Source organism: Galeopterus variegatus, unplaced genomic scaffold, assembly GCF_000696425.1.
Source record: "Galeopterus variegatus unplaced genomic scaffold, G_variegatus-3.0.2 Scaffold11, whole genome shotgun sequence".
Taxonomy (NCBI): domain Eukaryota; kingdom Metazoa; phylum Chordata; class Mammalia; order Dermoptera; family Cynocephalidae; genus Galeopterus; species Galeopterus variegatus.
This window is the reverse complement of record NW_007726122.1, coordinates 416423-441898: the sequence shown is the minus strand read 5'-3', so window position 1 is coordinate 441898 and position 25476 is coordinate 416423. Positions and strand designations below refer to the sequence as shown.

At 35.5% G+C, this 25476-nt stretch overlaps 1 protein-coding gene across 2 annotated transcripts in view; it reads left to right on the top strand.

Moving 5' to 3' along the window:
• Positions 1-25476, top strand: part of DCAF10 (DDB1 and CUL4 associated factor 10) — a 55699-nt gene that overhangs the window by 15431 nt on the left and 14792 nt on the right. The window contains exons 2-4 of one of the 2 annotated variants that reach the window (XM_008586644.1): positions 5397-5510; positions 16670-16867; positions 22799-23001. In XM_008586644.1, coding sequence (XP_008584866.1) covers positions 5397-5510; positions 16670-16867; positions 22799-23001 — 515 coding nt within the window. Of the gene's footprint in view, positions 1-5396; positions 5511-7058; positions 7109-16669; positions 16868-22798; positions 23002-25476 lie in introns of those variants that run through there. The other variant, XM_008586710.1, reaches the window with a different exon arrangement.

The window sequence follows — 25476 nt, the reverse complement described above, 5'->3', positions numbered from 1 at the left end:
TTTTTAAGACCGGCCAGGAGGCAGGAACTAAAGTGATCCCTGGCCTGGATTCCTTGTGGTGTGTTGTAATCCCAATGTGAATCATGTTCGGGGACTGCCTGGGGGCCAATGGGGAGAGCAGGGTTTGTGCGGTGAATTTCATCTGCATGGCTCCGAGCTGCGCCCCAGACACAGTCGCATTCCTCGGGAAGGAGGGTGTTGGCCGGGAGCATATAGATGTCATGATGTGTGAGACTGTATGCCTGAAGGACCCATTTAAATTCTTTAATGTAAGTAGAGGGGTCGGTGGTGAAGGACCCTAACCTCTTTTCCAGCTGGGTGAGGTCAGCTAATGAAAAGGGAACATGTACCCTAACAACCCCTTCAGCTCCAGCCACCTCACGGAGAGGAGCCATGGTGGAGGAAGGGAGGAGTCCTCGGGAACGAGTTACAGGGGGGCTAAAGGAAGGCGCCAGAGCAGGTGAAATAGGAGTCGGCAGGGAATAAGATGGCGGCAAGGTGGGGCTAGAAAATGGCGGGGCAAAAGATGGCGGTGGAGGAAATAATGGGGTGGGAGAAGATGGCGGTGGAGGCACTGGTGGGGGTTGAGGGACAGAAAATGGCGGCGAGGTGGGGCTGGAAGAAACAGGGGCGGAGGAGGCAGGAGGGAGAACAGGCTGGCTAGGTGAAGCGGAAGATGGCAGCGGAGTTAACTGAGGGGGTTGGGGAGCAGAGGGAGTTACAGGAGGAGGAGACCTGTATGGAGGGGGTTCGTCTGCAGGGTCAAAATTATCAGAAGTAGGGGGTAGTGGAGGCGGTGAGGATGGAGGGGGGTTGGAAGCAAGGAGAACCTGGGAAGGAGAACAGGTGAGACAGTAAGGGGGATTTTGAGCAAGTAGGCAGAGTATGGAATCTCTTTCCATTTTTTCAGGCGCTGGCAGTAATTAAAGAGATCCCGGAGAATATCGGGATCGAGTGTGCCCTCAGGGGGCCGTTTATTTTGGTTATCTAGAGGATAATAAGGCCAATCTTGTGTGCAAAATTTGGTTAGGAGTTGGGTTTAATGTCAGGCTTGAGGGATAAAGCGGTGAGGTTGTTTAAGAGACATTGTAAGGGTGAATTGCCCCGAAGTGAGGAGGCAGAAGCTCCCATTCCAAAAAAAGGGTTTAGAGGAGAGAAGTCAGAGGAGGATTAAAGATGAGTCCTTCGGCTGGATGAGAAAGACAGGACTCAGAGGGGTGTCCCCAATGAGTCACGCCGATCTCAAGGGAGAGGTTCAATTATGAACCCAGAGAGAAGGGGGTGTAGGTCGTCACCTAGACCCTCACTTCCCTTAGGCGAATTTGCCTGGAGCCGGAAGGAATCTAGCGCGCTAGGGTTTTGACGGACGGCGGAGGTCCGGGACCCGGTAGGAGGAAGGTTAAAAGGAGTGAGAGAAAAAGAGAGGAATGGGGGCTTAGCCTCCGGGGCCGGGGTAATGTGATTAGGGTGAAGGTTTAAATAATCTACAAGCCTGACAAAAGGAAAAAGGGGGCTAACCTAACGGATGAGCCGGTGGTGGGTGAAGGAAGCCAGCGCCGGAGAAAATAGACGAGGGCGGACCGTCAGTCCCGGGGGGCCGCGGAGGAGTCCAAGGAAGGAGTCCCCTGGCGCGGGGCGAACTCCTTCCCAGGTTTCGGCACCAATGAAAGGGCGCACGGATGAAGGAGGCATGCGAGACCCGGGCTGACAGTTCACCACAGAAGTTCCACTTTATTTAAGGACTGCGTGTATATTTATAGGGAGCTGTGTTCTGGGTTTGGATAGGGGGTGGACGGGGTGGTAGCTGATTGGACGGGACTGGGCAGGAAGTGAGCTTTGACCGGTGACTGGTTGAGGTTTGGTACCGGCGGGCTTTTACTGAGGAGAAGAACCTGGAAGGGTGCCATATTGCCAGGGAGTGCCTTCCCCCTCCCGCTCCATTTGAGTGCCCACGGTATCCCTACATAAATCAATTAAGATAAAGATTGTCAGATCAGATTTTTTAAAAACTGCTTACATAAAACATACCTGATATGTAAGGATACAGAAAGTTTTAAAGTGAAAAGATGTCAAGGCATACCATTGCTAGCATTAACTAAATGAAAATTGGTGTGCTTTGTTAATATCAGACAACTCAAAAAGCAAATCTCATATAATTTCCAAGGATTCAGATTGAGCAGAGTGCAGTTAAACTAGAAATAAATATCTGGAAAATCTCCTTATGTTTGGAAATACCCTTTAAAATAACCTGTGGGTCAAAGAAGAAATCACAGTATGTTATAAAATATTTGAAACTGAATGATGAAAACACTGTATATCAAAATTTTTGCATTGTAGCTCAAGCCATGTATAGAGAATCTGTGGCACAAAATATATTAGAAAAGAAGAAAGGCTGAAAGTCAGTAAGCTACCTAAAGATTCATCTCAAGAAGTTTGAAACAGAATAGCAAATTATATCCAAAGAAGGTTAAAAAAAAAAAAAAGGAATAAAGATGAGTACAATTTAACCACTTTATGAAACTATTTGTCACTATCTTCTAAATAATCAAACTCATACCCTATAATTCAATTTTACTCCTAGCATATATTCAACAGAAATGTCTACAAAAGTGTGTTGCAGGACATGTACAAGAATTTAAAGCAACTTTATTTATAATTAGAAGGAACACAAAGTCCACCAACAGTAGAACATATAAATAAATTATAATGTGTTTGTACAGTGGAATAAGACTCAGTAACGAGAACGCAGAGCTGTGGCAACCACATGGATGAATCTCACAAAACATAATATTGTGTAAAACAAGCCAGCCATGAAAGAATTCATACTCTATTCTTGTATTAAAAGTTTTCAACTCATGATGTTAGTATAAATGCTGAAAATTTTTACACAATTAACATATATGAGAAAAACAGCTTAGCAAAGTTGAAGTAGAAAAGAACCTTCTTAATCCAATAATAGGAATCTACCAAAAAAAAAAAAAACAAACCCCCAAACAAAAAACCAACCTGCAGCAAACATTGTACTTAGTGGTGAAATGTTGAACGTATTCTTGAAAATCAGGAACAAGACGAGTGCCTGCTATTAACATTTCTATTCAACATTGTTCTGAAAGTCCCAGCCAGTGTAGCAAAGAAAAACAGATGGAAAAAAGTATTAAAAAAGAAGAAGAGAATTATTTGTAGATGATATGATTGTTGACAAAGAAAACCTAAAGTACTCTACAGATAAAGTATTAAAATACCAAGATTGATGGATAATCATTATTTAAACATCAGTTACATTTCTGCACACCAGCAATAAACAAAGCAAAATTTAAAAGAAAGCATTTACGAAAATAACCAAAAAATTTCAAGTTCTCAGGAATAAGCCTAACAAAAGATAGGCATGACCCATATGGAGAAAACTGTAAAAGTTTATTGAGAGAATTACAGGAGATTTAAATAGATAGAGATATACCATGTTCATGGATTGAAAGACTCCATATTGTAAAGATGTCAATTCTATCCAAACATTTCTGTAGATTTAATACGATCTCCATTAAGCTTTGCAGCTGGATTTTGTAAGTGTGTGTATGTAGATAGTTTGATAAGTTTATTCTAAATATATAAGGGTGGTCAAAGGTCCAAGAACAGCTAAGCTACTCTTGCTGAGAAAATTTTGAATATGTGGGAAAGTATGCATATTACTGTATGAAATGACTCAATATTGTATGATATAAATTCTATACCAATTAATCTGTAAAGTCAGTGCATCCCAATAAAAATCCCAACAAGATTTTTTAGTAGGACCTGACATGATATATATGAAATTCATTTGAAGATAAAGCATGGTATTAGCCAAAAAGAAAATATTTATAAAGCAATGGGGAGGTCTTGCTTTGCCACATAGCAGATATACTGTAAATCTTACAGAAATTAAAACAGTGTAGTGTTACATAGAATATAATGTAGAATCCCAAAACAAAATTTGTATGTGATGACATTATAAACCAATGAGAAAAAGGTAGGCTTTGATATTGGGACAGATGTTAATTTGAATATTTTTACTCCTGATGATCCACTAGCATAAAAATCCTTCAGATATTATTAAATTTTGAAGTTCAGATATCTTTAAAAAGAGTTTATGCTGATACCTTTTGTTTTTTTTGGTGGCTGTTCTGTACAGGGATCCAAACCCATGACCTTGGTGCTATAAGGCTGCATTCTAACCAACAGCCAGTTTAAAGGACAATCCCATGATTACTAAATATGGAAAAGGTTCTAGTTGGGGGCAGGGGGGTGGCAGCTGGCTGGTATGGAGATCCAAACTCTTGACCTTGGTATCGTTAGCACCATGCTCTAACTAAGTGAGCTAACTGGCCAGCCCAAGATTTTTAAGATTTTAATTTAGTAGATTTTTTCCATTTCCTACTTAATCTAAAAAGTTTGTTCTGAATATTGACTATTTTAAAATTCTGTCTTATGCACTTTCATCTTACATGTGTGAAATTCCATTTGTTATTGGAACTGTAAATTGGGAAGACCTGAAGTTTTAAAGACTCAGGATTTCGTTTGCTAGCTCTGAATCTGAAAGAGCAGTGCCCACAGAAAACTGAGACCTAATCAAAATAAAAGACAATAGATTTTCACAAATCAAAATGGGGTTTGTAAAAGGTTTTAACAAATAAAACTTTGCAATAGGGAAGGCATGAAATGAGAGACAAACCATAAAGGACTGAATTTTTCAAAGGATTGAAAAGTTTTGCTGTGTCTAACTGGTCTGGTAAGATGTACACCAAACCTTTTTCAGTACATTTTATAGAAAGATGAAGAAATATATAATTTGGTTGTATATGATTTTCCCCCAAGTTGTCTCATCTATACATTTTTTTCTGCAACTAGCTTTTCTCATTTAAAAATAGGTTTTGGTGTTCTTTCATATTCATATAAAGCCACCCCTGGCTTTTTAACTTTTGCATAGTATTCCATAATACTGTGTACCATGGCATAATCAATCATTCCTTCTTTCATGTGCATGTAGTTTACTTTCATTTCTACTTTTTACAGTGAAACATATCTTTAAATATGTTTCTTTGTATTTATAAATAATTGTTTTTGTAGATTAAATTCCCAGAAAAAATTTCTGTGTCAAAAGGTATGCACATTTAAAATTTTGATAGGTACGTTAGAGGTACTCTCCAAACATAAGCTGTACCAGTTTATACTTTCTATAATGTATGAGAGTACCATTTCCTGCTACTCTTGCCAATGGTGGATAGTACCAATTTTTAAATATTCACTACTAACATGGGCAAAAAAGTTATTCATCTATAGCTTGTGTAATTATAAATAAGTGAATATCGATAACAAGAGAATGCTAGAAAACTAAACAAGAGAAATGTGTCATTTGCTTTCAGGTCAGTGCTGACAGTTGCTTGTGAACAGACTGAAGTTCTGCTTTTTGACCCTATATCTTCAAAGCACATAAAAACACTTTCTGAAGCTCATGAAGACTGTGTAAATAATATCAGGTTAGTATTATAGTGAAAAGGTGAACTTTATTAGTGTAGCCCAAAATATTCTGTTTTGGAAGTTGGTCAAAATGTATAATGCCTTGTCCAGCAGTGCTAGAAGGTCCACATTTGTGAATTGTGAATCTAATTCCTTATACAACTTACTCCTTTAATTACAAAACTTACCATTAACCATTTTGGATTGGAATCTTTCCGAAATTCATTTTTCACTTCCATATGATTTTATCTTTTCTCTTCATATATCAGGGTCATCATCATCATTATGAACCTCAGCTGTATTATGCTAGTCCTTGTAATGCCTTTGTGCCAATGATAGGGGTAGATTTATGGCAGTCGCATTGCATAGCATCTCTCATTGTCACTCTATCACCCACCAAATCCGAACTATTGAGAGGAGAAAACACGTGCACAGAGAAATTCCTTGTAGCAGTGTTGAAAGCAACTTAAATTCTCAGTAATGGGGGAAGTAAATTACAATTGTACAGTTTGGTGGATTAACATGCGATGATTAAAATGATAGCTATAGAGACTACATAGCATAGGAAAATGCTTGGGATAATATAGGTTAAAATTATGATAAAAATTGTACACATATGAAATGAAGAAGGTTAAAAGGAAATATTTTAAATGCTAGTAGTAGTTAGAGTGGATGGATTATGAGTAATTTTCTGTTTTCCAAACTTTATATAATGAGATTATATTACTTTCATAATTATTACTTTTAACATTCTAAAAAAAGAGGTGAAAAAATTTTTTCTAGTCAAGATAACATATGAGTTTTGACATAACCCCTATGCTCCAAATCCATAGAACAATAGTTAAATTAAATAGCACAAAAAATACAGCCAAGTTCAGGAACAACATAAACATCTTTGTGGGCCAGAAATGGAACACGAACACAAAGCTGTGAGCAGGGCTGAAACCACAGGCCTCTGCAGGGGTTTTCAGTCTAGCACTGACATCTGTTAGTTTTGTTCCTGTCAGTTAAAAGAATTAAAAAGTGTTAAAGTGCTTCATGTGAGGCAGGAACCAGAGCCAGAATCACTAAATGAAGCCAGAGTTTTGGTTGAAATGTCTGCCTCATTTGCTGCAAATAGCAAAAAACTATTTGTTATCTGGGGCTATGGGTTTTAGCTGATAAAGACACAGCCTCAAAAAAAAAAAAAGACACAACTTCATCAATAAGAATTTAAAGAAGCTGCTTACCGAGTCAGTGACTGAATGTGTATCTGTGATATTTTCAACATTATCATGAAACTGGACCCCTGAAATGTCGTTATATAAGGCCTGGTTGTGGACTGCAACCAGATGGCCAAGTGGGGTCATCTCTAAAACCATTAAATAGGGAAAGAGAGAAAAAATTACAAACTTTTTCTACTCAGAATGAGCCTTTAACCAAAATTCATGAGGGCATCTAATATTAACATCATAACAAAATCAACCACCAGAACAGTCATTTTCTCTGGATAAAATTAGTTTTATGGAGTAGTCCAACAAAGGCATTATTTTTAAAAATAAATTATTTATTTTTTTTTGACTAGGTAATACATGCACGTGGTACAAATTCAAAGGTACAAAAGGGTAAACAGTGAAAAGTAAGTCTATCTCCACCTCTGTCGCCTAGCCACCCAGTTTCCCTCCCCAGAGGCAACCACTACTATCAATTTCTTGCTATCCTGTCTGAGATAGTTTATGCATGTATAAGCATATACATACCCACACACATACATACACTTTTATATAAATGGTAGCATTCTACACAGACTATTATATACCCTGCCCGTTTCACTTATGACATATTTAGAGATCATTCCATATTAGTACCCATGGGGCAGTCTTATTCTTTTTAATGGCTGCATAGTATTCCATTGATTGGAAGACACTTTTAAACATTTTTAGGATGCTCAAAGAAACAAATTAGGGATACTTTCCAATTAAAGAGTGTTCAAAAATTATGAAACAAAAGAGGTGAAATAAGAACAGGTTAATGTAGTAAAGAACCAACTAGAACTCTTGGAAATTAAAAGTGTAGTTGGTATATTAAGAACTCGATAATTAGGGTAAACTTTACCCTTTACACTTTTAATTAGTGAGTTGGAAGATAGTACTAAAAAATTCACCCAGTACACAGAAGAAAGAAAATATGAAAGAGTAGTTAAAAGACAGCACTAATTGGGAGACTCCAACATATATAAAAAGTTGCAGAAAACGAAAATGCAGAGATTGGTAGAGAATTCATTTTTGAAGATATGATGGCTGAGAATTATTAGCATTGAAGAAGGGCCTGAGTCCTCAAATCAAAACTGAACTTTAGAGTGTCAAGCAGGTTAAATACAGATAAATCTACATTTATACATGTTGTGGTAAAACTCTAGAATATCAAAGATTGAGAGAAAATCTTAAAAGCCACCAAAGTTAGAAGCCAGATCAAGTACAGAGTTATGATAATTAAACTCACAGAAGCTTTCCCAGCAGCAACAATTGATACCAGGAGAAAATGGAATAATATTAATATCTTCAATATTAAGGCAAAATAACATTCAATACCGTATTATATCCAGGTAAACTGTTAATCTAGACTGAAGAATTTTAACTAAGTAAAATGTTAAATGTTATCAATAGCAGAAGGAAAATAATTTAGGGTTTTTTAGGAGGGCACATTTAAGACAAAGTTAAAACTAAAACTCTAGATTAGCACTATCCAATAGAAATGTAATACTCGCCACATATATAGTTTTAAATTTTATAGTAGTCACATTAAGAAAGAAAAAAGAAAGAGGTGAAATTAATTTTTCTTTGGCGGGGGTAGGTATGGGGATCTGGACCCTTGATCTTGGTGTCATGATAAATATGATAAATAGAAAACAAGAAGTAGAAAGAGTTCCGAATATATGAGTTCACGGTAAATATAAATGGATTGAACTTCCTTATGAAATGACACAGAGTCATCAATTTGAATAAAAACCAAAATTATCTATGTACTCTTTTTAGAGATACCAAAAATAAACCACTCAGAAATGGGAAAAGAAGGGCCAGCCCCTGGCTCACTTGGGAGAGTGTGGTGCTGATAACACCAATGCCATGGGTTCGGATCCCTATGTAGGGATGGCCAGTTAGCTCACTTGGGAGAGTGTGGTGCTCATAGCACCAAGGCCATGGATTTGGATCCCTATATAGGGATGGCTGCTTAGCTCACTTGGGAGGGAGAGCATGGTGCTAACAACACCAAGTCAAGGGTTGAGATCCCCTTACCGGAAGTCTTTAAAAAAAAAAAAAAAAGAAATGGGAAAAGAAAACCAGTGGAGATTATCAGTATTGGACAGATATAAAACCAACGGCTTTAATAAGAATAAAATGCAACAATACATATTTAAAAAAGGAAAAATCTATCAAGAAGATATAATAGTCACAAACTTATATGCATCTTAAACATAGCCTTGATGCACAAAGCAAGAACAGAATTTTAGAGAATTACAAGTCTGCAATCATAGTGAGAGACTTTGATATAGTTCTGTCTAAAACTAGTAAATCAAGATGATAAAAATAAAGCTGTAGAAGATTTTAAAATATCCTGAACAATCTGCAATCTTTCTATTAAAAACAAATGTTGGATGAAATGTTTTATATATGTGTGTGTGTTTGTGTATATATATATATATATATATATATATGAAGATACTTCAAAAAGTTCATGGAAAGATTCATATTGTATTTTAATTCTGTTTTTCCATGAACCTTTTGAAGTACCCTCATATATTTACGTACACACACACACACACACACACACACATATATCCCACATTTGCTTTATCCATCATTTATCAACAGACACTTAGGTTGTTTCCCCATCTTGGTTATTGTGAATAATGATGCAGTGAATATGGAAGTACAGATATCTCTTTCAGAAAGTGATTTCATTTCTTTCAGATATACATGTACTCAGAGGTGGTATTGCTGGATCACATGATAGTTCTACTTTTAATTTTTGAGGAGCCTCCATACTGTTTTCTATAACGGCTCTGCCAATTTATATTCCCACCAACAGTGCAGCACAAGGATTCCCTTTTCTCCACATCTTCACCAAAACTTGTTATCTCTTGCCTTTTTTATAATAGCCATTCTACCAGATATAAGGTGGCATCTCATTGTGGTGTGAAATGGAAGCAGGAATGCAAAGAAGTAAACACATATTCAGCTGGCTTTACCCTAGAGGTATCTGCCAAATGCTGCTGACCTTGGGCTTCTGTTTTGACATGTATGAGGAATACAGGGGATAGGATAGTTAATTCTAGGGCCAGTTAAGGTGAGGAGTCTAATAAAAGACTCTACATAAGGTTAGGACTCCAGAAGGCTCACTTTCAGCATTAAGATGGTGTAGAAATAAACCACCATGTTCATCTAGACTGTGACATTGGGTAGAGGAGTGTCAGAAAATCTCCTCTGTGAATATCTAACCATAGGCCAGCACTCATGCGTATATGGGGCCTAAATTCACACTCCCATATGATTCAAAACCTCCAGCCAACAATTTTAAGTTGAATCCAGGTTGGAAGTGATATCAGATACCTGCAAAAACAAATGCAAATCTCTGGAGGAGAAAACTCAGTATCATAAAGAAGTCAGTTCTTCCCAAATTGGTATGTAAATTCTGTACAGTTTTTGTTAAAATACCAACAGAGGTTTTCATAAAACTTGGTTTAAAAAGCATTAAATATTAAGTTCCACTGCATAAAAATTTTAAATTTAAATTATAATCAAAGACAGTAACAGTGTGGGAAGGTAAACTATAGGCTGATGGGAAAAGATATTTTCAGTGCATTTAACCAAAAAAGATTAGTATCCAGAATCATGTAAGAGAAACTACAATGAGCAATAGATATGGAAAGATTTTCAAGCTTACTAGTTATCATGGAAGTGCAAATAGAAGTAACAATGAAGAAATACCAAGTATTAGCAGAGATGTTAAGAAGTAGGAATTCTTAATTAATATTGATGGAGTATAAATTGGTGAAATTATTTTGAAGAGCAGTTTAGCAATATCTGATAAAGTAAAAGATCCATATATTTTTTAAGAAATTAATGCACATCTTAGCAAAGGGATGTGTAAAGAAGGTTCATTATAGCATTGTTAGTAATAAAGAGAAGTTGGAAACAACATTAATGTTCATCAAAAGGAAAATAGATAAATTCTGGTATACTCATACAATGGAATACTATACATCAGTTAAAATGAATGAACTAAAAGCATCAGCATCTGATATACATCTGAGAAAGTTAAGGTCAAGGCAGAAAAGCAAATTGTAGAAGAAGCTATCCAGTGTGATACCATTTATATAAAGTTTGAAAACTTTACAAACATAAGCTTGATGAGGGCATGTATTTATTTCTTCTCTGCTCTCTTCCAGCACCTAGAACTGTGCCTACCACATAGTGGGTGCTCACTAAATATTTACAGAATAAATTGAATGCAAAATGATACTATAAATTGTTTATGGGTACAAACGTATGGATTCGTGGTATTAAAAACTTGTATGGGGAATGATGACAAATTTTGGATAGTGGTTCCCTCTGGAGAGGGAGGGAGGGAAGGGAATGGGATTGGGGAGGGATACATGATGTACTTCAACTGTGTTTGTAATGTTTAGAAAATATCTGAAAGATAACAAAATGTTAAAATTTGATAAAGCTGGGTGGTGGGTATCACAGGTGTTTGTTACATTCTTCATAATTTTCTCTGTTTTTAATATTTTACAATTTAAGTTTTTCTTATCTCTAAAAGAAAAAATTTGTGTCAACTTGTTTGCCCTTACTCAAAATGACCTTTGACTAATCTGCTGTTAGAATTTGTGTTCTTTATCAGTGTCAGCTTTCATTTGCCGCTGTCGGTATGCCTGCATTAGCACCCCACATCTACAAATTTGAATCTGCTTCTTCTGATCTGTTGATTACAGAAACGGATTTTGAAGCTTGTTTAAAAGTACATATAAAAGTTTTGAGTGAGGATATGAAGGGTGTTCAAGTGCATGAGTTTAAGTGTGCATTACTTGTTAATGATACTAACTTCCATATTTTGCATGCTTAGTATGTGCCAAACCTTCTGTGAAGCATTTTTCATACGTTATATTGTTTAAGCCTCACAGTATCCCAATGTGAAACAGATATGAAGAAATTGCAACTCAGATAAAGAGACTTGAGTAAGGTCTTATATATAGTAAGCGGTAGAGATGGAATTCATACTCAGTTTCATTAGACCACCTCACTCTATTGCTTAAAGATGTGGACATTCATTTTCTGGTTTGGTTCTAGGTGGTCATTTTGCACATACTTGAAAATGTCTTCTAGTTCATTTCTTAGTTTTATGGTTTGCTTATCTTGTAAAATAAAAACATTGATAATTGTGGAGAATATTTTCTGTTCATATTTTGGGAAAAGTATATAATTTAAATACTTATAGTTATTATACAGATGTATTTCTCAATCACGAGGACTCTGTATGTGGATTTAAGAGTCCATTTAATAATCCACATCCCCCTCGTCCCCAATTACGAGGTTGGAGGGAGAAGCCCCAAGGTCATCATAAGAATATTTACTTACTGATATGACAGTTCAAAAGTTAGTATCCATTTAAGTATCCCAGATCTATTTCTCCCTCCCACTGTCTTTATTGGTCTCTTGCTAATTGTTATATTTCAAGAAATATTTTGCAATCAGTGAGAACATGAAATTTCTCATCTTGCAGAGGATGTAGAATTTCTTGAAGCCCTGAAAATGATGTTAGAAAACTGATCAAGTTACATGAAAAAATAATTGGCAAATGAAGAGGTGATAGAGTTAGACTAGTTATCAATTAGAGAAAAGAAAATGACAGAAATGATGACGTGATAGACACTTCAAAGAACTATGTGAATATCTCACAGGACTAAGTAAGGAAAGGCTCTTGGGAAAATTGATAAAACCCTTGATTATTTATACAGAAATGGCCTTCTTTTTTATTGCAGTACAAAACTCAGATATGAAGTGAGGATATCATGTTATGCTGTCATAATTTTTTTGGAAAGATATGGAAAAACCCAACATTTAATCCATTCTTGCTCTATGAATTTGCATAGAGTTAAATAAATGGGAAAAAGTTTATTTTCATGATTTTCAGTTTAATTTTTTTAAAGATACTCAACAACACTTTCACTTATACAGTGAAATGTTGGTACTCTTTTAAGAGACTTCACTCTCAATTTCTTTCCTTTACCAATTATCCTCTAATAATGAAGACCTTGATTTATCCAAAAGTCAGCTTATCCAGAGGTGTTATAGTCATATGTTGGGGTTTGATGGGGACATTTGGAGAAGTTCTGTGATTCAGAGATCCAGTGTGTGTGAAATGTCTCCTATTTATTAGTGACTGTTGAGTTATAAATATTTTACAATTATTAACTTAGTAGGATACACTGAGTTTTAGTTAGAGAGGACTAGGCCACATCTCCAGGGACTTGTCTAACACTTTACATTTTCTGCATCTACTTATTTTAGGATAAAAATTTCCTAGGTTCTTTAACTGGTTTCCTAGTCTACATTGTTGAGAGCTTTTTTGGAGATTTTAGCAGGGGATTGTAGCTACTTGTGTACTTTTGACCGAAGAATGGTCCTCTCTATCAGGGAAGGTCGTCCTCTTCAGTGGAACACACAGCTTCAGGAGGGACGCAAATGGAGCCATGAGGGAGGAAGGGTACAGCCACCTAGCCAGCCAGATCAGCTGAATCAACCCTGGCAGTCAATGAAGTGACAGATGTCACAGCCAGAACGCCTTCACATCCTCCATTCTTAATATTCTGGAATTCTCTTTACCAATGATTCTCCAATACAAAAAATTTTAACAGATAACACTTTGAGGCAAAAATGATCCAAGTAAAGTCAAAGTATTGAATTTTTCATTAAGGTAAACCTACTCAATTCAAAATTACTTGTTTTTTTTTTCCAAGATCATCTTCTTTCTATGTTTTTTATATTAAAATATCCTTTCATGAAATTATTATACTTTTTTAAGTGATCTGATTAACAAAAACAAAAAGTTGATCACCCATTTTATTTTTTATGAAAATCCAAGAGTTGGGGAACCTAGTCATCTCAGAGATCTTTCTGAAACTCCTTTCTAATCATCTCACTCTATTCCTTAAATCCCTTCAGGTGGACCACTGGCTTATAGCAGTAAAACCCCACTGGGGTTTTTAATCCATATGTGCATTAAATATCTTCTGTAGACTGAAGAAAATATCTTCAGTATATGGCTTTTCCCCTATTTTTCAAATTTATGAGATGCTCAACTTATTTTAAAAGTTTGACTGACTTTCCAGTAGTCTTTTGTATTTTTAAAAATATTTTTATAGGGCTGGCCCGGTGGCGCACTGCTACAGTGCACCGCTTGGGAGCGTGGCGGCGCTCCCGCCGAGGGTTCGGATCCCACATACAGACCGGTTCCCGCTCACTGGCTGAGCGAGGTGCGGGCGCAACACTGAGGGTTGCGATCCCGTTGCCGGTCCCGGTCCGGTACGGGCGCGACACTGAGGGTTGCGATCTGTTGCTGGACATGAAAAAAGACAAAAAGGAAAAAAATATATATTTTTATATGTATTTTTCTCATATAATTCCTGTGAAGTGTAGACGTCATTGAACTAGTTTTACTTTAAAAAGCCTCATCAGTCAAGGTAAATTTATAAGGGGAAAATGGATTTGGTAATATAAGAATTAAAATTTTGATATAGTAAGAAAACGTATAAACCACATTAAAAGGTAGAAGTATGTATGGAAAAATATATGCAAATACTATATTTGAAAAACTGAGTTATATTATTATCCTTGTTATAAAGAAATTTGAGGGCTGGCTGGTTGTCTCAGTTGGTTAGAGTGTGGTGCTGTAACACCAAGGTCAAGGGTTCAGATCCCCAGACTGGCCAGCCCCCCTGACCCCCCCCGAAAAGAGAGCAATTTTGCAACTCAGTAATAAAAATAATACTTCTATTGTAACATCATTAAGGAACATGAACATCAATTCATAAGGGAAATATAATTTTCTAATAAATGTGAAAAAAGTTCAACTTTACTAAAAAAAAAAACTTAAGATGATATTTTTTTCTAGCACTTAGCAGAATTTGAAAAAAAAAATCTGTGTGACAAGGGTTTGGGGAAATGGACACTCTCCTAACTACTGGTGGAACTATAAGTTGGTATGTTCTTTTGGAAGATAAGTTGGCTATATGTTTCAAATGCCTTACATTTTTAAAAATCCCTTTTTACTTAGCAACACATTTTTCTGGGAATGTATATAGAGAAATAAATGGGGATGTGATTAATATTTGGCTGCTGTGAGGATGTTCATCTTAGTGGTTTTTAATAGTAAAAAAAATTGTAAGCAATGTAAACATGCAACAATTGCAAATCAGTCTAAAAAGGAAGAAAGATTATGATAACATTTATACAGTGACCACTCTACCTTTGCTTACCCCTTGGCCACTTCGAGAATTCCTGCTCATATTTTAAAGTCAATTCAAATGACACCACTGTGAAGTCTTTCCTAACCACCCTCTTTCCTTTGCTTATTCCACACAATTATTTTGTGTAATTATGTACTCGTGTTCATAATGTCTTCTCCACTGGGCAGTGAACTCTCATTCATTCATTTAATAAATATATGTCAAGTGCATATGTGCCTGGTACTGCATGTTGGTTACTGCAAATCTAATCATGAATGAGGCATACGGGTCCCTCTGCCTTCAAGGAGTTTATAGCCTTGTAAAGTTATTCCTCACACTGTAATGTTAAGTATTATGATGGAAGTGTAGACTACTTAGGGAGCTTAGGGAATTGGTAGATTTACCCCAGGATGGATAGAGAAGGAAATCTTCCAGGAGGGGATGACAGCTGAATATTAAAAAGAAAGCAGGAGTTAGCCAGATCAAAGGAAAAGGGGAAGGTGATTTCAGATAGCAAAAATAGCCTATATAAAGGCCTGGGATATTAAAACCATGATATTTTTCAGGAAGATCATTATGGTATTTGTGAATATTGAGGCTTATTTCTGAGAAGAATTATATATAATTTTATCTTGGATGAAGTTCCAGAATTCATTTCCCCTGCAAGAGATAAGGAAGTTATATATCACAGGATAGGTTAGAGAAAGCATCCTAATGGTAAATTAGACAGACATTCAAATGTGAATGGTAGGTTCATTATGTTTTAAGTATTTGTATAGAATATACCCCACTAAGGGTTGAGAAATTAGTGTAAAATAATAAAAAGTCTGAATTATAGAGCATTTTAATTGTCTGTCTTATAATCTTGTATCTTATAGTCTTGACTAGTCCCAATAAAATTTTGCTAAGTGACATTATCTGGGGAATGCCTTTGAATTAATAGATTAAAGATGGGCCGGCCCGGTGGCGCACTGCTACAGTGCGCCGCTTGGGAAGCGCGGCGGCACTCCCGCCGAGGGTTCGGATCCCACATACAGACCGGCCGCTCACTGGCTGAGCGAGGTGCGGGAGCAACACCGAGGGTTGCGATCCCGTAGCCGGTCCCGGTCCGGTACGGGCGCGACACTGAGGGTTGCGATCCGTTGCCGGTCACGAAAAAAGACAAAAAGGAAAAAAAAATAGATTAAAGATGATGGCAATCTGGGAGTTATCATTTATACTGAATAACAATTTTTGTATATAAATATTCTAAATAGAAAGAGATGTTACTTGTAGCAGAGTAAATATTTCTCATGATTTTGAACACTTTATGCTTAATGTGTCCCCCTCAGCAATCAAGTTTTCAAAATTTCCTCAATCTCTTATTGAATTCTCTCACCATTTTTATTTCCTGTACAAATTCTAAAGTTCTTTTTTTTTTTTTTTTTTGTCTACCACTGTTCTCCAAACACCTACCCATATTTCCAGTTCCAAATAAAAATCAGTAATTTAAAGCAAATGGATCAAATTTTTTTGTGGCTCTCATTAAATTCTAGTATCCTGACCCTATGATTATGTGAATTATACTTACTGTTTATTGTATATCAGAATCAGAATCACTGTGTTGTTGAGTTTGTATATAGAGACTGTTTCTCAAATCAAGTTTTCTTTAAAAAAATTAAATGAACAAGTTTTTCTTTTCTGCTTTTGTAGATTTCTTGATAACCGGCTGTTCGCTACCTGCTCTGATGACACTACAATAGCACTATGGGATCTGAGAAAATTGAACACGAAAGTATGCACTTTACATGGTCACACTAGCTGGGTGAAGAACATCGAATATGATACTAATACACGACTCTTAGTAACATCAGGATTTGATGGAAATGTCATTATTTGGGACACTAACAGGTTTGTGACTAGGAGACCATGTTAGGATTATGAACAAAACATTTTTTTTAAAGACAGTGAACAAATTCAGTATTCTGTCCTAGCCCTAAGAAAGAAACTGGCCTTAGGAAAAACAATCAAAAAGTGATTTTAGGGCCGGCCTGTGGCTCACTTGGGAGAGTGTGGTGCTGATAACACCAAGTCAAGGGTTAAGATCCCCTTACCGGTTATCTTTAAAAAAAAAAAAAAAAAAAAAGTGATTTTATCTTTTGTTACTTGCATTTAGTCATATATTACAACTAAAAGTTTTGGAGAAAATTATATGGGAAAGAGACCAAGTAGTATAGTTAATGATGAAAACTGGTTTATAAAATGAATTTTCTGAATTTAAGAAATATAAGGAAAAACATTTTTATTTCATATGTGAGACTAAAATGTTTCTCATTCTTAGGTCCTTCAATTCTAAACTTATTTGTTTTGTAATTTTTGCACTTTGTTTTTATGCATTAAAAAAATAGTTCTTATTTGGAGTGGAACTGATCTTGAAGGGAATATTTGGAAATAATGTGTGTGGCAGTTTTGGTTGTCACTATGGAGAAAGAGAGAAGGAGAATATCTGCTAGCATACAGTTGGCAGGGACCAGAATTCCTAAACATCCTGCAGTACACAGGACAGTTTACACATTCCCATCTAAAATGCCAGTTATTGTCCCACCTGAAATGCCAGTTATTCCTCTGTTGTGAAGATTTCAATAAAACGCCTCCTTATAAAGAAACTAATTGGAAAGGAAGAAGTAAAACTGTCTTCATATGCAAAAGATATGATCTTGTGTATACCAGATTTTAAGGAGTCCACCAAAAAAACCCCAGTAGCACTAATAAAACAGGTTCAGCAAATTCACAAGATATACATGATTAATATGCAAAAATCAATTGTATTTCTATTTATAATCAATGAACAATCCAAAAATGAATGAAGAAAATAGTTCCATTCACAATAGCATCAAAAAGAATAAAATACTAAATAATAAATTTAACAAAAGTATAAGATTTGTACATTAAGAACTATAAAGCATTACTGAAAGAAATATCAGAAGTTATAAGTGAATGGAGAGATATTCCATGTTTATGGATTTGAAGACTCAGTATTATTAATCGGTAACAAGTATTGGCAAGACTATGGAGAAACTGGAATTCTCATTGTTGGAACCCGCATAGCTGGTGGGAATGTAAAATAGTATAGCCACCTTAGAAAACAGTTTGGCAGTTTTGTAAAATGTTAAATATAGTTACCATGTGACCCAGCAATTCTACTCCTAAGTAGCTATGCAAGAGAAATGAACAGATATGTACATGAATGTTTATAGTAGTAGTATTCATAGTAGCCAACAAGTGGAACCAGTCTAAATATCCATCAAGTGGTAAATAAATAAAATGTGGTATATCTATACAACGGAATACTCTTTGGTAATGAAATGAACATGGATGAATCTCAAAATTACGCTAAGTGAAAAAACCGCTTATTGTATCGTTTTATTTATATGTTATGTCCAGAATAGACAAATCTACAGAGACAGAAAGTAGATTAGTGGTTGCTTAGAGCTCGGAGAGGGAACAGGGAGTGATTGCTTATGGGCAGGAGGGATCTATTAGGTTTACAAAAATGTTCTAAAACTGGATTGTGTTGATGATTGCACAACTCTGTAAATTTACTAAAGAGAGTTTATTTTTATTTATTTATTTATTTATTTATTTATTTATTTATTTAAAGTGCCAGCAATTCTTCTTTTATTTTATTTTATTTTTTAATTTATTTTTTTTATTGAATCAAAATTGATTGTACATATTTTGGGGGTTCAACATTGAGATATGTTGATCAAATCAATTTTACTAGCATATGTATTGTTACAAATTGTAATTATTCTTTAAGCCCCTTGTCCAATCTCTCCCCATCTCCCTTTCCCCTAAAGAGCATTTAACTGTACACTTAAATTGAATGAATTTTATGGTGTATAAGTTAACCTCAATACAATTGTTTAAAAAACAAACCATTAATTAGCTAGGAATAGGAGGAAACTCATGAAAAGTATACACTAAAAATCTATAGCACATTTTTAACGATAAGCCTTTAGAAGATTTATCTATAAAATCAGGCAGGATTTTCAGGACACCCATCAACTGTAAAAAAAAAAAAAAAAAAAAACAGGGAGGACAGCATGCCTACTCTTACTACTACTGTTCATCAGTGTCATGGGGGAACAGGGAGGCAGGGTCCTAGTTGGAAAAAAAAGAGAAAGAAAATATATACGTAGATATACACACATATATATAGATTAGGAAACAGACTTAATATTATTCATGGATGATATGATTGTATCAGGGGTTGGTAAACTATTTCTATAAAAGGAACAGGTAATAAATATTTTAGACTTTGTGTACTAGATGATTTCTGAGTAGCCATAAACAATATATAAACAAATGAATGTGGCTGTGTTCATACAAGTTTTATAAAAACAGGCAATGGGCCAGATTTGCCCATGGGCCATAGTTTTCCAATTCCTAGTCTATGTAGAAAATTATGGGAATTCTTTGGAGAAATGATCAGAATTAGAGTTAACCAAGATTGTTAGATATAAATTATGGAAAACAGTATGGAGCTTCCTCAAAAAATTAATAATACATCTACCATACAATCCAGCAATTCCCCTACTAGGTGTATATCCAAAGGAAATTAGTATGGCAAAGAGGTCTGCAGTTCCATGTCATAGTAGCCAAGATACAGAATCAAACTAAATGTCCATCAGTGGATAAATGGATTTTTAAAATGTAGTGCATATACACAACGGAATACTATTCCACCTTTAAAAAGAAGGAAATCTTGTCATTTGCAACAGTGTGGATAATCTTGGAGGACATTATGTTAAGTGAAATAAGCCAGACTGAAAGATAAATAACACTTCATGTGGAATTTTAAAAAGTCAAATTCATAGAAGCAGAGTAGAATGGTGGTTACCAGGAGCTGCGGATGGGTTTGGGGAGGGTGGGGTATAGGGCTGGGGAAGTATTGATCAAAGGATAGAAAATTTCAGTTAGACAGGAGGAATAAGTTCAAGAGATTTATATTGTACAACGTGGTGGCCATAGTTAATAACAATGTATTGTACACCTGAAGTTTGCTACAGAGAAGATTTTACATGTTCTTACCACAAGTAAATGATAAGTATATGAGGTAATGCATATATAGTTGGCCCTCCATATCTGCAGGTTCCACATCCATGATTCAACCAATCAAGGATCGAAAATACTCAGAAAAAAATAAACAGTAAAAAATAACAATACAATAAAAAACAATACAAATAAAAAATGCAGTATAACAATATAGCATTTACATTGTATTAAGTATTATAAGTAATCTAGAGGTGATTTAATGTGTAAGGAGAATGTATGTAGATTATATGCAAATACCATACCATCTTACCTGAGGGACTTGGGCATTCACGGATTTTAATATCCTCAGGGGTCCTAGAACTAATCTACCAAGGATACCAAGGGAGGACTTTATTAATTAGCTTGAATTAGCCATTACAAAATATATACATTTCTCTTTTTCTTTCTTTTTTGTTTTGGTGGCTGGTCTATACAGGGATCTGAACCCTGGACCTTAGTGTTATTAACACCACACTCTAACCAACTGAGTTAACTGGCCAGTCCCATAAAATGCATACGTTTTCAAAATGTCTTGTATACCTAAATATATACACTTTTCATTTGTCAATTAAAAAGTAAAAATAAAGATTGTTAGATATAAGATCAAAATGTAAAAAATCAATAGTGTTTCTATATCACGGCAAACAATTTAAATTTTTAAAAGAATATACTTTTTTGTAATAAAAAAATTTAGTTGGTACATATGGATAAATTACAACAGAAAATGTATATAGCCTTTATGGAGAAACTTGTAAAACTTCATTTAAGTCATTGTAAGACCTAAATAATGTTTGTAGATGAAAAGACTCCTCCAAAACTACAATAAGCAATTTTTAAAATAAAGGGTGTAAACTCATAAAGATGGAGAAACAGGAGAGGAAGCAATGACAATAGAATTTTAGAAGCTGGAAAGCAGGTAGATAAATAGCAGCTGACTTGGCAACTAACTTAAAACTTGACCTAATAAGTCCAAAAAAGTTGAATTCTAAGCTGGCAGTAGGGAGGTATTAAGAATTTAAGACAATTAAACAAAATCCTCAAAAATCACAGGAACTGGCAGCCCTGGGTACTCTGTTGTAGAAGAGGTAGCTAAAGTAAGGAGTCAAGTGAAAGGTATTTAAGAACTTCTGTTTCCTCCCTTAATGCACAGCACTGTGCAGTTGACCTGCCATTTTAGCAGAAGTTTTAAATTTTATTCTCTAAAGAGGGTAAAATAGAGAATCTCTGTGTTGAAGGATGATAGACACAGTTGAACGCTTGGGTACTTTACCAGAATCAACGGGATTAAGTGATTCTTTTGCACCGTGAATATCGAATTCAGAGATCTTCAGCCTTCTTCCAGTTAATGGTCCAAAGATACTGACATTAGGATCTCCTCAAAACATGGCTTCACCCTGTATAGTGAAACTCAAGCCCTGCATACCCTGCATGCACAGTTCCCAGTCAATTTTAGTTCCCCATTCTTAATTATGAGCCAAAGATAATCAGACATTTAAGAAAAACTACTAATATAGAGACCGACACAAATAGGGAGATTTTTTTGGAATAAACCGAGACTACACAGGGAGAAGGAAAAATATTTTTAAAAAGCTATTACTATCCTCTTGGAGATAAGAAATGATATTGTATGCTTGAAGCAAAAATAGGGTGCAAAAAAGGAGAAAAATAGGGGGCTTATAAAGTACTGGTATTTTCCAACTTCTTAACATGGGTGATGAGTGGTGTTCATTTTTCTTTAAACTCTGCACATTTTATTTATATACTTTACTGTAGGTATGCTATGGCTCACAGTTTTAAAAATAATTAACAAAAAAAGGAAATAAAAGGGCAATAAGAATAGGCAAGGAATAAAAATCTATCAAAAAGACCAGGCAGATTTGGAAAAGAGCCACATAGAACTTAAGTTAAAAAAATACAACTATGGAAATCTCAAAATCATTGGACAGGTCAAATAGTAGGTTAGACATAGCTTAAAAAATAGTTTAGGAGATAGATATTGAAAAGTAACCCAGAATACAACATATGGAAATGAGGAGATAGAAAACCTGAAAGAGCAGTTATGAGACAAGGAGAGTCAAATGTGAATGTTTCAGACATCTATTTGGAGCTCCAAAAGAATAGAGAAAATGGATGAAAGATAATAATGGGGTAATAACTGAGAATTTTCTAGAATATATGAATAATATGAATCTTAAGATTTGGAAAGTCAAATGAATCCCAATAAAAATAAATGAAAAGAAATTAGATTTACGCATATCAGAGTGACACTGCAGTACTCCAAAGACAAAGAGAAAATTAGCCAGAGGAGAAAAAAATGTAAATTATCCAAAGTAACAGACTGATAGCAGACTTATAAATGGTGACAGTGGAAGCCAGAACTCAGGGGAACGTGTCAATATTCAGAAAGAAATAACTGTCCACTTAAAGGTTATATGCTCAGCTAAACCTTTATTCAAAAAAAAAAAGTGTGAAATAAGGACTTTCAGAACAATAAAAAATGAGAGAACTTAACAAAGTTTTACTTAAAAAAATTCTGAGGGATATACTTAAGAAAGAGTATGATCTGAAAAGGAAGGCTGGAGATGAAAGCAGGAATAGTGAACAAAAAAAGAGTTAAGGGCATGTGTGTAAATCTAAATATACATTGAGTGTAAATTTATTTGAAGGGCAAAAAAAATATGACTGTCACCGAACCATTATATTTATGATAACTCTAGGTTTTGTTGGTTTGATTTTTTTCTGTAGGTGTACAGAAGATGGGTGTCCACATAAGAAATTCTTTCATACACGTTTTCTCATGCGAATGAGATTAACACCAGATTGTTCCAAAATGTTGATCTCAACATCCTCTGGATACCTCTTGATTTTGCATGATCTTGACTTAACCAAGTCTTTAGAAGTAGGCAGCTATCCCATTTTGAGGGCAAGAAGAACTACTTCAAGTTCAGGTAAGCTTTTCTTTTTTGATTAAAAAAAAGAGTTTTCTAAGGAATTTCAGGCATACGGATGGTATATGTTTCTGAGAATGATAGCAGGAAAAGAGGAAGAAAATTAAAAGGCATTTTTTAGAAAGCTCAGTGATAGCTTCTTTTCCATGGAAGTATTATGATTTTTGTGTATCTCTGACATAGCATTAATTTGTGTCTCTGTATCACAAATGATCTAGGAAGAATAACTGCTAACTCTAAAAATATTTTCTTTTAGCTTTCTGCTAGCCAGAGAATCTTTCATCAGTACTTCTGAATCATTATTATCTCAAAAGTTAGTGGTGGTTCAGGGTAGTATCAATCTTCTTAAGTCCTTCTGGAATCCAGCAGAGCTTTTAAGTTATGGTCAATACGGAGTTTTAATTTTAAGTCTGTATTGTATCCTACACTTCCAGATGTGCAGGCATAGGTAGCTGGTGCTGTCTTATCTCATGTCTCCCTAAACACTCCTTGATAAAGTCCTGTCCCATTTCCCATTGCTGATTCCATTAGAGTTAAGTGACCTTGGGGCTCAGAAAAACTTAAGTACTATATTTTATCAACGTGTGATAAAGAGACCATATTTCATCTACCTTTGGTAAAGAGAGGACTGGTCTGGGAACATAACTGTCATTTATAATATTGTGTTTATGAACAAGAACCCAGAAAAAAAGACTTAAGCATTTGGAACACAGAATGTTCATAAATTACTATGAAATATAGCTTCAAATGGTTAGAATGGGCTGCTCTCTAGGGGTGTTGCCTGAGAAGTCTGGACAGGCTGGACTTGTGAAAGGATCAGCATGCCTTTGGCTAGAGATTTACTGCATCCATCCTTGAAAGAGGAAAAGAAAAAAACATAAAAGTCCAAATTATTATTTCATGTGTGTAAAACGTCAAGGTTGCTACAAGATTACCACAGTTTTCAGCCACGCTTAGATAGTCGTTCTTTGTGTAGGTTGTTCAACAGTGTTGTGCCAGCCTACTGGAGAAGAGGCCAGACTCACAGAAGAGTGCTAACTTAGAAGAAAGCCAACTCTTATGACCCACATAACTTCCTGAATTTGTGTTATCTCAGAAAAACCTTATCATAAGTTCAGTAATTCTAGTTACTCTATGTTTGATTTTCTAAGGTATACAACAGTGATCTATTTTGGTGTCAGTTTTTCAATAAAGTTTTGATTATGAGCCAAAAAAAAAATGGTTGGAATGTTTCTCCTGTACGCACAGGGCCACGTCTAAAGATCTTTGGGAAAGAATAGGCATAATTGTATTGCAGTTGCCCAACTTCTAAAAGTAGAAATTTAAGTTTCACCAACGTAATTGAAAGCAATGGATTTCATAAGTATGTGAAATTGTCCTTTTAGATTCAGAATTGCCTTTAAGTGAAACATTGATAATTGTCTTTAGCTTAGTGAGAAATAGTGTTAATAGAGAAATAGTGAAAGTCTAGTTGAAACAAAAAATAACAAGAAATGAAAAACAAAACAAAAACAAGGTTTTGTTGGCCTTTTTTGACTCAAAAACCAAGAAGGTTTTTAGTTTTCTAAGGGTAATTCTGATACTAAATATATCATCACAGGAAATTAGTTTAATAAGAATTCCAACAGAAGTGTGGGGTCACTAGAAAAGTGTGATGGGCAGACAGAGTTCATGTGCAGGCAGCAGTGGATCCTCTCCTTCAGCCTATTGTGGCTCATCTGGGAACTCTGAACCTCAATAACAAGGTTGTGAAGATGAGAAAAGAAGGGAAGGGTTGACCAGTTAGCTCAGTTGGTTAGAGTGAGGTGGTGTAACTCCAAGTCAGGGTCAAGGATTCAGATCCCCGTACCAGCCAGCCACCAAAAAAATAAACAAACAAAAATAAACAAAGATGGGTGCAACAACTGCTTGAAGAAATTAATGCCACGAAGGAATTGAAACCTGATGTAGTAACTAAATCTATTGCTGATGACATCAACTTTGAAAAAATCTGCAAAAAGCCAGATTCTATTGCAACTGAAAGAACAATTGCCAGTCTAGCAATACACCCTCTTCTGAAGAAAAAAGTAGATATGCTAAAAGGTGCCCTGCAACTGAAAGAGCAATTGCCAGTCTAGCAATACACCCTCTTCTGAAGAAAAAAGTAGATATGCTAAAAGGTGCCGTTCAAGCCTCTGAAGATGCAAGAAAAAATGTTGCTGAAGTTGAGTCATCAAAGAATACTCAGAAGAAAATCATTCTAAACATCCCTGGTATTCAAATGATATGCAGGTAACTTACAGCATGAAGGAAATTTAGTAGTGATCAAAAAGTGAAAGAAGCCAAAATACTGGTAAGAAACCAATAAATAATCCAAAGAAAAAAATTGGCCAAGATGAAACATAAACCCAAAGCAGTACACATTCCAAATTCTCCATAAAAGCCTTTGGGAAAGGATTTTGTAGTTCTTCTTGAACCCCAAAAGACACCTGCTGA